This window comes from Chenopodium quinoa, unplaced genomic scaffold (assembly GCF_001683475.1).
Source record: "Chenopodium quinoa cultivar QQ74 unplaced genomic scaffold, ASM168347v1, whole genome shotgun sequence".
NCBI lineage: Eukaryota > Viridiplantae > Streptophyta > Magnoliopsida > Caryophyllales > Amaranthaceae > Chenopodium > Chenopodium quinoa.
The window spans coordinates 1,682,064-1,695,394 of record NW_018743593.1 but is presented as its reverse complement, the minus strand read 5'-3'; the positions used below and the strand labels follow the sequence as shown (position 1 = coordinate 1,695,394).

General features: G+C 35.6%; 1 protein-coding gene across 1 annotated transcript; it reads left to right on the top strand.

Annotated features, from left to right (window-relative positions):
- The first annotated feature begins 10,393 nt into the window (after window positions 1-10,393).
- Window positions 10,394-12,670, top strand: LOC110682835. Its single transcript, XM_021859180.1, has 4 exons — window positions 10,394-10,863; window positions 10,942-11,247; window positions 11,967-12,382; window positions 12,480-12,670. The coding sequence occupies exons 1-4, from the start codon at window positions 10,394-10,396 to the stop codon at window positions 12,668-12,670; spliced, it is 1,383 nt and encodes a 460-aa protein (XP_021714872.1).
- Window positions 12,671-13,331: the final 661 nt, after the last annotated feature.

Here is a 13,331-nt window from a genome sequence, read left to right as displayed (position 1 = left end):
ACACTTCATTTTCAGACATCGATTCCATTTGTTGCTATCATCCCACTTGAATCTAATTCATGCGAAAATCTTCAAGGAGTTGGAGAGAATATTTCTGCCAATCTCGATCTTAAGAACCAGTATGCCTCTTGCTTCTCATAGACCTCGTCTAACTTTTTCTCAATTTTAGCACCTAAACAGATGTTTGCCTCAAAATTTTCATCTTCCTGAATTGACTTGAGTTGTTCCAAGTCACCAATTTGCTTGTTGAAGTTAGAGAATCTCTTGCCGCTCCATATTCTCAACAAGGCCAACAACCTTCCCAATCTGTCGAACATGACAAAGCTGTAAGGGATTATAGGTACTACGCAGTGGAATAAACATGAATCATATTCATAAAGCACCTAATCAAGGATCTCATGCATAACACATAAAGAGTAAGAATTATACCTTTGAAGCGTGATTCCACTAGTAATAGAGCAAGAACAAGGGAGACAAAGAACCTCAAACGTGATTCCTCTACTTAGTCCACAGGCACGGATTAAGACCTCCACTAATGCTAGTTAGTCTCGATCAAGCTCTTCAATCGACTTTCTACGGAGAAGAATGAACAACGAACTAGTCACGAACCACCACTAACGCCACTAGGGGTGGCCTGCCGCAAGTCCAAGGTGTGGGGGAGAGGGGTGCCGTGACAGAGAAAGAGGGAGGTTAGGGTTTTTGGGATTTGGTTGCCTTGATTCACAATTCACTGTAAGTTAATTGTGACTTAATTAATCAACCCTAGGCATGGATCTTATTTATAGATCACATCTCTAAATTAGAGTCCATGACAAAGCCCAATTCCTAATCACAATCAAACTACACTAGCCCAATCCTATTCATGATTAATTAAATGCTCATAAGGCCCATTAATGGGCCTCTTACTTCCTTAACCCAATACCTTTGTGTGTGACCTCATAGGATCCATTCTAGCGGGCTTTGGACTATTTTATTAGCCCAAAGATCATCTCTCATAGTCTAGCAACAGATGATGACGCCCCAAGAGAATGAACTTATTATCTCCATAATAGTGATTCTTGATATATATAGTAATTGAACTTATCGAAGACACAACTCCTTCAATCTCCACACTCATGCGCCCTCGCCTCGTTATCCACATCCATTTGTTGCTCGTCTCGAATTTCTTCGAGAACCACTTTACTCCCACTTGTCTTTCTAGAGAGGAATTCCTTTTCTAGAAAGACACTATCGCGAGCAACAAACACCTTGTTATCTTTGCGATTGTAGAAGTAATACCCCTTTGTTTATTTTGGATAACCCACAAAGAAATATTTGTCTGATTTAGGGTGTAGTTTATCGCCTTGTAAACATTTTACATAGGCTTCACATCCCCAAATCTTGAGATAAGACAACTTTGGAACTTTTCTAGACCATAACTCATATGGTATCTTCTCAAATACTTTGGACAGGCTTCTGTTTAGTACTCTGGCAACTGCTTCTAATGCATATCCCCAAAATGATATGTGAAGATCAGTAAAGCTCATCATGGACCTACCATATCTAGTAAAGTCCTATTCCTCCTTTCTGACACACCATTCAGCTGTGGCTTTCCTGGAGGAGTTAATTGTGAAAGTATTCAACAACTAATAAGATGTTCATCAAATTCTTGGGTTAAATATTCACCACCAAGATCAGATTGTAATGCTTTAATTGTTTTCCCAAGTTGGTTTTGTACTTCATTCTTGAATTCTTTGAACTTTTCAAAGGATTCCGACTTGTTCTTCATCAAGTAAATATAACCATATCTACATAAATCATCAATAAAAGTAATGAAGTAATTAAATCCACCCCTTGCTTTTGAACTCATTGGTCCACACACATCTGTATGTATGAGTCCCAAAAGGTCACTAGCACTTTCACCTATACCCGTGAAGGGTGACTTAGTCATTTTCCCAAGCAAGCATGACTCACAATTTTCAAATGATTCATAATAAAAAGAAGAAAGGAGTCCATCCTTATGTAATTTCTGGATGCGCTTTTGGTTGATGTGACCAAGCCTACAATGCCATAGGTAAGTTGGGTTTGAACCATCTGTTCTTTGCTTTTTATGATCAATGTTGTAGACATGAGTTGTATATTCTAAGACATACAAACCATTAATTAACTTTGCGTTAGCATATAACATATTTTCCTTAAAAATAAAACAACATTTGTCTCTTATTTCAAATGAAAATCCTTCAGAATCTAAAACAAGAACTGAAATAATGTTTTTAGTTATTGTTGGTACATAATAACAGTTATTAAGCACCAAAATAAGTACAGTGGGAAGTCTCAAGTGATAACTTCCAATAGCAGGTGCAGCAACTTTTTCTCCATTTCCTACTCGAAGCGTTACTTCCCCTTTTGCTAACTTCTTACTTTCTCTCTAGCCCTGCACGTTATTAACGATGTGAGCACCACAACCGGTATCGAATACCCAAGTGGAAGATGAAGTAAGATTAATTTCTACAACAAAAACATCAAGTAACTCTTTACCTTCTGTTTTCACTGGTGTATAATGGGGACACCCTGGTGTATGGCATGGCCAACTACCGTAAAAGAAGCATTTGCTTCCTCTCCTTTTCAGGAACTCCTCAACATGGTTAAGTAAAAGGTTGATCAATGTCACCGACGATCCCTCATCATTATGAGTGAGCTTGACAATGTTAAAACCATCGTGGAGTGAGAACAAGATATATATCATGTGCAGAGTTATCATCGATCGGTTTCCCAAGGATATCCATCTGATTGAAAATTTCAATCAGTTCACTGACATGGGCCCTTACTGACTGACCAGACATGAGTTTCTTAGCCATTATCTTATAATGAACATTGTAAGCTTCATACCTAACGCTGCCAGTCCGGAATAGTAAATCTGAGGGATTGAGTTAACGACCTCTCTTACATTATGATCTTTGAAGCCTCCACTTCCTAATGCCCCAATGCCACCTCCCAGATAGCACGAAGACATTTATGCAAGTTGGTTAGCTCATAGTGCCTGAATCTTCTTTTCCAACAGATTGGAATAGATTCTAAAATGAGTCTTCTGATTTTCTCTGCATCTGTAACAATTTTAGCATGCCTTTCATCTTTATAACCTTATGTATACTCGCTCTCAACAGGAATATATAAACGAGATTCAAGCCCATGGCTTGTGAGAACTTTTCTCAACTCATTTTCCCATTCCCTGAAGTTTCTAAGATTCAGCCTTAAATTAAGTTTCATTGGTAAAACAGTGTTGTCGTATAAGTTATTCATCTACAAACAAAAACAAACGAGGCAAAATTCAATAATTATGTTTAATAAAGTACCATAAGCGATTTTAAAACTGGTAACTTTAAATCATTTATTCAATTTTAATTGATCCCTATTGAATAAAATGATTCCAATACCCTTTATTTGTGCAATAATTGACCGGACTTTGGCCCTACCATCAACTATTACATTTTCAAGGTGAGTAAACTCTTTACTGATTACAAGTCTTTGTAATTCTTTGTTGAATAATTACCCATCACATGTTTAATTATCACCCTTAGCTTCAAGACTCTAAACTCTTTAGGTAACCTTGTTGAGTATAACTTATCAAAAGTGTAAAATTTGTTTTACCCCCACTCCTCTAAGATATAATATGACACCCTGCTTTGACATGACCCGTCATAAATATCGAAGGTTTCATCAGGTTTTTGATTGGAAAAGCTACCTCAATATTACCGGGACCTAGATTCATGATGTTGTGATTATTTAGTGAACTTTAGCGCATCATCAAACAACATAAATAAAATCTAACATGCATAATCTACTAATGCATAAATAAAACATGACATAGTATGGCCCCATAATCCTAAGAAAAACTAATAAAGCAAAAGGCTCCAACTTGAACCTTCATGAATCTCATCCATCTTGCTCCTTTGGGCCTTCACTTCATGTATTTCTTGGATTAACTACAACCTATAATACTATTCGATTCTATCTACTACTTAAATAAAATAAAATAAATTACAAAAATACTTAACGGTACACAGACCGTATTTAGATTACAAAAATACATCACGATGCGCAGATCGTATTTAGAATCTATGGGTCATACTAGTCTATATAGCAATAAATAACATCATATATTATAAAGTGCCATATAATAAATCACTCATCATACTTTCCTAAACTACAACATTGAATGTTCACAATTAAGGAAACATGGCTCCTAAATATCTCATATTTTAATTAATTACTGTAATTAGATAATATCATATATTATTCATAACCAATTTATAAAATATCATATATTTTAATTTAGGTATGAGATAGAATCAAATCTTATTTTAATTATGGAAGATAAATCATATTTATTTTCCATGATTATCCTAACTAATTTAGGAGATTCTATCCAAATTACTTGCCAATCACATATTTTAAATCAATAAATATCCTAAAATAATTATGGGATAATCACATTATTTAATCAATTATTATCCAAATAGGATCTTTTGCTCCATAATTATCCTATCTTAACAAAACTAACTTTGTTAATTATCTTTTTCAAAATCAAAACTTATCCTTTAATTTTTAATTTTGAAAACTAATTTTTATACAAAATAAGATAAAATAAATTTTTTTTTTGAAAAACCGCGCCAGCCATCGTGGTGTGGTCAGCCAAAGCTGGTCACGATGGCTGTACACCTTGCGGTGTACGCTTCCCTACAGCGACGCACGAACAACTACAGCAGCACACGCAACAAGGTGGTGCACTGCTGCGCTGCCCCTGTTCGTCCCCTGCCCAGCCCGCCTTCCCTCCTGGACCACCGCCGATGCGACAGTCGCAGTGGCTGCGCCACTCAGCCGCGGCTGCCGCACCTAAAATTCCCCCTTTTTATTATTTTAATTTAAAACAAAATATTTTTATTAAAAAATAAATTAGTGTGGTCCTTCTAATTTTAAAATAAAATCATATTTAATTTCAAAATTAGGGTTTCTTCATGAATTTAATCACAATTCAATTTAACTTTTAAATTAAATAATTTGATCATGAAAAATTCATAATTTAACATGAAATAAAATAGATTAAATTCTCTAAATATAAAACTTTCGAATTAAATCAAAACCAAAAACACAAATTACACAAATAAGGGTTTATGATTTCGAAATTTTCAAAATATTAGGGTGGGCGTTTCGAATTTTTCAAATAATATAGGGCAATTTTTTCGGATCAATATTGGAGCAAATTAAACAACTTTTAATGATTCTATATTGTTAAATCACATTTAATATAATAATTGACACGTAATTAAATTATTCTCCCTCCTAATTGAATTAAAATTGTGGATTATCAAAGAATTAATACTCAATATATGTAATTGCAAGAGGCTAACTGATACCACTGTAAGGAATTATAGGTACTGCGCAGCGGAATAAACATGAATCATATTCATAAAGCACCTAATCAAGGATCTCATGCATAACACATAAAAAGTAAGAATTATACCTTTAAAGCGTGATTCCACTAGTAATCGAGCAAGAACAAGGGAGACAAAGAACCTCAAACGTGATTCCTCTACTTGGTCCACAGGCACGGATTAAGACCTCTACTAATGCTAGTTAGTCTCGATCGAACTCTTCAATTGACTTTCTACGGAGAAGAATGAAGAACGAACTAGTCACGAACCACCACGAACGCCACTAGGGGTGGCCGGCCGCAAGTCCAAGGGGGGAGAGGGATGCCGTGAGAAAGAGGGGGGAGGTTAGGGTTTTTGGGATTTGGTTGCTTTAATTCACAATTCGCTGTAAGTTAATTATGACTTAATTAATCAACCCTAGGCATGGATCTTATTTATAGATCACATCTCTAAATAATAGTCCATGACAAAGCCCAATTCCTAATCCCAATAAAACTGCACTAGCCCAATCCCATTCATGATTAGTTAAATGCTCATAAGGCCCATTAATGGGCCTCTTACTTGCTTAACCCAATACCTTTGTGTGTGACCTCATAGGATCCCTTCTAGCGGGCTTTGGACTATTTTACTAGCCCAAAGATCATCTCTCGTAGTCTAGCAAAATCCAACAGATGATGACACCCCAAGAGAATGAACTTATTATCTCCATAATAGTGATCCTTGATATATCTAGTAATTGCACTTATCGAAGACACAACTCCTTCAAAAGCCCCCTCCATATCCTTCTACGCCCGTTTTACAACCTATTCACGATCAGAATCAAGAAGCCATGCGATCTCGAATTTGAAGGATTTCTTCCCCTTTTTTCGCTTGCATTTGCGTTTGGGATGTCCTTGTCTAGTCATAATCGAGGCATGATCTGATTTAAACCTGACTAATGCTCCACATAAATGCATGTTCAAGAATAAGGAAAACCACTCCTCGTTGCAACAAAAGCGGTCGAGTCTTTCACGAACCATAGTAGAGGGGGTAAGCCCTCTCTCCCAAGTATACCATTGCCTTTCATATCCCAAATCACGCAAATTACAAGAATCGAGAACATTACAAAATCCTCTGATCGCCTTATGCACAGAATCAACACCCCCTTTTTTCTCCTCTATATTAAGAATTTCGTTGAAATCACCTCCGATAAGAATCGGGTCATTAATACCATCACAAAGAGAATTTATGAGAGACCATGTTTTATGTTTTTCAGTAACTTCTAGCAAACCATAAATTCCCACAAAATACCAAACAAGATCACCTTGCATAACTTTTCCACAAATGTGGTGAGCAAAAAAAGAAATAAGAACAATATCAATTATTTTACTATCCCAGTACAAGCATAAGCCACCTGAGAGACCCTCACTACTAACACCAAAAGCACAATAAAACCTATTCTATGTTTAACATTTTCCGAAGCTACTTTATTTATTTTTGTCTTAGAAAGAAAAACAAGATTAGGGGCTAAAGAAACACACCAATTTCGAGTGCTCCAATCGCTCGAGGATTACCAAGGCCTCTAACGTTCCAGTATAAATTATTCATTGCTTTTCGAGGGGTTGGTCGATCCTAACACCCTCTACTTGATTTACCCCGTCTCCAGCTGGAAAAACAGAATTGAACTTCGCCTTCTTCACATCATCAAAGTTGATCTTTGGTTCTTCGGCAATTCTATTTGAGGAGCTCATTTTCGCAATAGATAGAGTAGTTGCAATGCTGTTTTTGAGAAGTTAAATACCATTTTTTCGATCCACTTCCCGTGTCTGTTTCTATGCCCTCCATCTTCTCAACTTGTTGACTTTTTTAGAAGCTTTCATTTGAGGTCTGGACTTTTGCATTGAGGGTTGCAGTAGAGTCATGTATAATAGGAGCAAGTTCTCTCTCTGACTGGACGGCATGAGTAATAATCTCATCCTGTTTTTGGCTTTCCTCACTTCTATTGTCAACACTTTTTGCACGCAGCACCATTGTTAGGCCTCCCCCCACACTTTTTTTCACGAGTTTGCCCTTTCTTTCAAAGCTTGAAGCGCTAAGTCCTGTTATCTTCTAGTGAGTTAAAAAACAATTTGTATGCTGCACCCGGGGACCCTAACTTAATCACTCAGGATCGTTGAAGCTTTTTGGCTTAGCTGAAGAGCAGGCAACCATGTTTTCCTTCCATCTTCTCTCCCTTTCTCTTTCGTTCAAGCTAAACCTTGCATGTTTTCTAGGTGTTGCCCTGAGCCAAGGTCCGTATTAGAGGACTAGTTCTTCCTCTTCATTCCCAATAATCTCTTTGTTATGGCAATCACAGTTAGTGTGATCCAACATCCCACAAAAGAAGCAACAGTCAGCTAGTCTTTCATATTTCATATCAATCCACTTTGATGTGGACGAGCTTGTGGCAAGCATTAATCCTCTTCGCAGCAATATTTTGATATCTATCAAAATTTTCATTCGAACAAATTTGCTCCAACCTAAAGGATCTTCCTCATCTAGTTTAACAAAACCTCCAAGAAATTCACCAATGACATACATAATAGCTACATTGCGCTTATTAAAGGGCACATCAAGAAACCTCACCCACATAGGAGTATGGGTGAATTCAATTCCCGTAGGCTGCTCATCTCCTTGGAGGTCTTTCATTAGCAAAATTTTGTCATCAAAAAACCATGAGCTACCTTTAATAACCCGATCCTTGTCCCCCTCACAAAAGAATTGGAACACAAATAAGTTAGTTTCCATAACCTTGCAACACCTTCCTTTAAATCTCCAGACTGTTTGTAAGGTTTGTTTCATCGCTTCAGAGTTGTAGGGTTTTATTGTTCAAAGTTTCCATACCAGAGACAATTTCAATTGAGCAGTAGATTCCAATCACCACAACTTCGTCATCGGTTAATTTAAGTTTCTCCCATTCCTTAACTAGATCGTCTGCCATAGAATTAGGATTGTTAAAGCACTTTAAGAAATCAAAATTACTAAAAAAATTCAAGGAAAATTCACTAATAACCACATAAGAAAATTCACTAATCACCACATAGGAAAACTTACTATACTATGAACCCTAGAAGGGGCTACTGTAGAACCCTAAGCGAGGGACTTACATACGTATGATTGCTATTTTAAAACACCACATAAGATTAAATTTTAAATTTGTTATAAAAATAAAATACTAACTTTTTAAATTGGAAATTTTATCTAATTTATTTTATTTCGTTTATATTTTTTTAAAAAAAAAATTGTTAAACTCAAAAAAAAAAAATCACGTTCAATTGATATTTTAAAAAAAAAAGGATTAGATAAAAAAATAATGAAAATATGACAAGTGATTATAATAAAATATTTAATTGATTTCCTCTCATGATTTGTTATTATTAATATATGACGAATGAGAGAAAATTCACAATTTATTATAAAATAAATAAAATAAAAATATTAAATGATAATACAATATACTACGTACAACGAATAAATAAAGTAACATTTCTAAAGTTATTAACAAAAAAGTAACATTTCTTAAAAAAAAAAAAAAAGTAACAAATTTTATAACTAACATATGAAAAAAATATCAGTTGTAAAAAAAAGAAAAATTTGCAAATTGCAACCTTTTAATGTTAGTATTTTGCAAATTGCAACCATTTAAAAAAAATTGCAAATTGCAGCCCAAAAGTTTGTATAAATTGTAAATTGTAGTCCGGTTTAACTTTTTCATTGGTTTACATGTTGAAAAATCTTTGGTTATGGTTTTAGGGACCATTTAGACCTTAGGAGTCTAAACTGAGCTCAGAATTAGCAAAAAATAAAACATAAGTGTTTTTTTTACAGCAAAAAATAGTTGCCCACAAGTCGATACATTTTTGCTACACAAAACGAGACACTTACGTTATTTTTGACAGCAATGCAGGCCAATAGCAGGATGAGCAGCACGTCGAGTAGTATCCTCTAATTACAGGAACTGGTACTTGCAGCACTGCAGCCTTGGAAATCTCTCAGGTTCCTTACATGAAAGCGAAGAGGAGATGGGGTTGGTCTCTAAAGTCTGCAGGTATTGCATTTTGCAGGGAGTGGAGCAATTCCAACAGCAGGACATAATTGCTAAGAGCAGCCACAACGGTGGGAGCACCCTCCCCACAACTCTCTCTCTCCTCCATTTGAGCTACGTGCCTCACCATTGTAGGAGGTGACTCATGGGTAACCAATTTGATGGGGATGCCCTCGTTGGCAAGTCACCTATTGCCTCGGCCCACGTGAACTTTAACGATGTGTTTCATATCTTTTTTTGCATATTGTTGTTTTAACGTTGCCGTTTTGATTTTTAAAAAATCATAAAGTTCTGACGCGCTTTAGGGAGGACGCGGTCCGCTGGATTTTCGCCATGTTTCCACTAAGAGTTATGTTGATTCAATTGAAGCCATTGATTTTATAGCTATTGGAGGTTATATTTTCAAATGATTTTTAACTCTTAAAAAACTTTCAACAGTAATAAAAAAAAAATCTACTATGAATTTTTTAAAAAAAAATTACCAACGGCTTTTTTATATTTTTGCCTATAAAAAGAGACCAATATTGCCAATGTTATTCACACTTAAATTCTTTACCATCCCTCTACTAACCCACAAAAGCTAAGTTATATATTATCTAAACCCAAAAAAATAATATTAGTCCTAATTATGGATCCTAATATTCCTAATAATCAAGGAAATAAAATCTACTCCCCACATAATCCAAATTACTAAATTAATTCCAATTCTCCAAATTTTCAACCTAATCTCCACTTTGATCCAAATGGTCTTGCTAATCCAAATGTTCAAACAGTGTTATATTATAACATTCCTAACTGGCCAATAATAAATCTTAATCAGCAGTTTCCTAACCAGTTTTAAAAATAGTTTCCTAACCAATTCCAACAACAATTCATGAATCAAATTCCCCATAATTTTTCTTCTAGTTTAATGTTCTCAATGTCTCAACATGTTGGAAACCAAGTGGAGAATAGTCCAACAACTCCCGGGGGAGTTGGAAGTAGTAACAAAACTCCTCCTGAAAGAAATGTCAATGATGATGAAAATGACGATGATGACGTTGATGGTGAAGATCCGCAAGATAGCAGCATCACCTCGTCAAATGCAAAGTGGTGTGCACAAGAATACAACGTACTTGTCTCAGCTTGGATAGAATGTGCAATTGAAGATCCGGAGACAGCAACTGATCAGAGTTTGGCTATGATGTGGAAATCCGTATACGAGTTGTATGAGCAATCCAGGAAAGAAAATTCTTCCACTATCCGCCCCAAAACCTTGAGAGCTATGAAAGGTCGTTGGGGTAGAATAAACAAAGATGTGAACCTATGGGTTGGGTGCTATGCTGCGGCACAATGTAGAAATGCAAGTGGTACCAACACTTACAATGTCATGACTGAAACTCAAGAAATGTATAGTGCATCATGTAACGGATCCCGGTTCACTTTAATGAGTATATGGGATGTGTTGAGAAAATCTGATAAATGAAGGCCAACAAACAAGCAAGTGTCGAATACCAGTGAAAGTGATTGCTCCAAAAGATCAAAACCAGATACTGCAACAAAAGTAGGTCGGCATGGACGTCCAGATGGGGTGAAAAAGGCAAAAAGAAAAGGGAAATCTGTAGCTAGTTCTGGAATTAATAATTTAGATTCATTTACTCAAGCCCTATCAGAGATGATGAAGGAGAAATACAAAAGTGTTGATGAGAAGCAAGCTGATGTAGCGCAACAAATGTTGGATTATCAAAAGGAGCGAGATGTCATCAAGAGAAAGAGGAAAAAGGAGGAAAAGAGGTTCAAGTTATTTAGTGTTCTACTTGCAAAACCAAACCTCTCTAAAGACGACCAACAACTATTTCGGAGATTGAAAGAGGAGTTCAGCCACCTTTTAGGCTAGTTATTTATGTTGTTAGTTTAATATTATTTTAAGTTAGTTTAAGCTTCTTCGGCGTTTGCCTTAATTTATGTTGTTGTTCATTTGGTATGATTTTACAATTGTTTTCTGAGCAATATAAAACTTGATTTAATTAATGCTATTTAAATATAATTGAATTCATTGACTTGTCAATGAAGAAACTCTTTAATCTCATATTCTAGAGATGTGTGCACAAACATTGTTTGCAGTTGGATGAAAATCTGCAAACCTTATTAGTAATCTCATCTTCTAGAGTTGAGTGCCTATATAATAATTTGTAATTGGATAGAAATTAGGATATATCATCAGACAATATCATTATCTAGAGTGTGTGCCAATACATGCTTTGTTTTGTAATTGGATGGAAATCTGCAAACCTTATCAGAAATCTCATCTTCTACAGTTTTGTGCCCATACATTATATCATTTGTAATTGTTTTTAAATCATTTACAAGTTTCTATATAAGGCCTATTCACTTTGTAGTTCAACACACAAACAAAAATATCCTTCCTCACAAAAACAGTCTCACACTAAACACTACTCTTACCATATACACCCAAAAATGAATTGTGGTTCAAATTCATTTAGTTCATGAAGTTCTGGTATTTTCGATTATGTGGTGAACGACTATGTTGAATGGCACGAATCAATTACTCAAAGGCGTAAGGAAGAGGAATTAATTGAGGAAGCGATCAATTCAGCTGTTGTCCCCCTTGTCACCTCTACTCTTCAGGTCCCATTCACTCCCGGTCCTGAGAAGCAAAGGTGGTGCGTACCAAGAGATCGTGAAGATGTTGATACACGGTTATATAAAGACTACTTTAGTCCCAAACCACTTTATAATGATGATATGTTTTGTCAAAGATTTTTCATGCGTAAACACGTTTTCACGCGCATTGTTAAGGAGCTAAGAAAAAGTAACGAATACTTTCGACAAAGGCCTGATGTCACAGGAAGACTTGGTGCTTTGGCTTTTCAAAAATTCACTACGGCAATGAGGATGTTGGCTTATGGTACAGCAGCCGATGCAGTTGATGAATACCTCAAAAACTGCGACCATAATTTTAGAAGTTGTTGCTTCCAAGGACTTGTGGATATTTGGCACACCAGGTTCACTAAATGATATAAATGTCCTCCAACATTCGCCAATGTTCGATGATATTTGTGAAGGTCGAGCCCCAGAGGTGAGTTTTAATGTGAATGGAAATAGATACAATATGGGATACTACCTTACAGATGGTATATATCCAAAATGGACAGCATTTATCCCAGCCATCAAGCTTCCACAAACTGCTAACTAAAGATTATTTACGAGGAAGCAAGAAAGTTATCGCAAAGATGTTGAACGTGCCTTCTGAGTGTTACAATCTCGATTCGTAATAATACGGCAACCAGCTCTCGTATGGTCGACATAAATCCTATGGAAAATTATAATGGCATGCATTATCATGCACAATATGATTGTTGAGGATGAGCGAGAGAACTATTTGCATTACGATGCAAATGAATTTATCACTGATCAACCTCAAAATATAGTCGGATCTTCAAACCAAGATATTAACCAACCATTCACTGTGAGAGAAGGACGACTACGTAATCTCAGTTTAGCGGGTTACATGGCAAACAGAAATAATGTCCGAGATAGGGAGACTCATGTGTCATTGAAAAAAGATTTGGTTGAGCACATATGGAGTCGTTTTGGTAATGAATGACGATATCAAGTAGTCGGATAATTATTTTCTTATGTAATGTTTTTTCGTGTTGTGAAACCTCTTTTCAATTCCGATCCGTCTATGAATTAAATTTGATATTTTTATTTTAAGAGTAATAATAGTTAAGTCTTCAATATTTTTTTTAATAATATTTAAATTAATCATGTCATTATTATGAATACTTTGATAATTATTACAAATAATTATTACGTAAACTGAATTAATGACAAATTCAAGAGCTTATAGATGT

Excerpts from the sequence above, each read along its gene's own strand:
- LOC110682835 (XM_021859180.1), top strand. The coding sequence starts at position 10,394 with ATGTCTCAACATGTTGGAAACCAAGTGGAGAATAGTCCAACAACTCCC. Across the intron at positions 10,864-10,941 it reads ATGACTGAAACTCAAGAAAT|GCCAACAAACAAGCAAGTGT; the intron begins GTATAGTGCATC and ends TGATAAATGAAG. Across the intron at positions 12,383-12,479 it reads AATGAGGATGTTGGCTTATG|GTTCACTAAATGATATAAAT; the intron begins GTACAGCAGCCG and ends TTGGCACACCAG.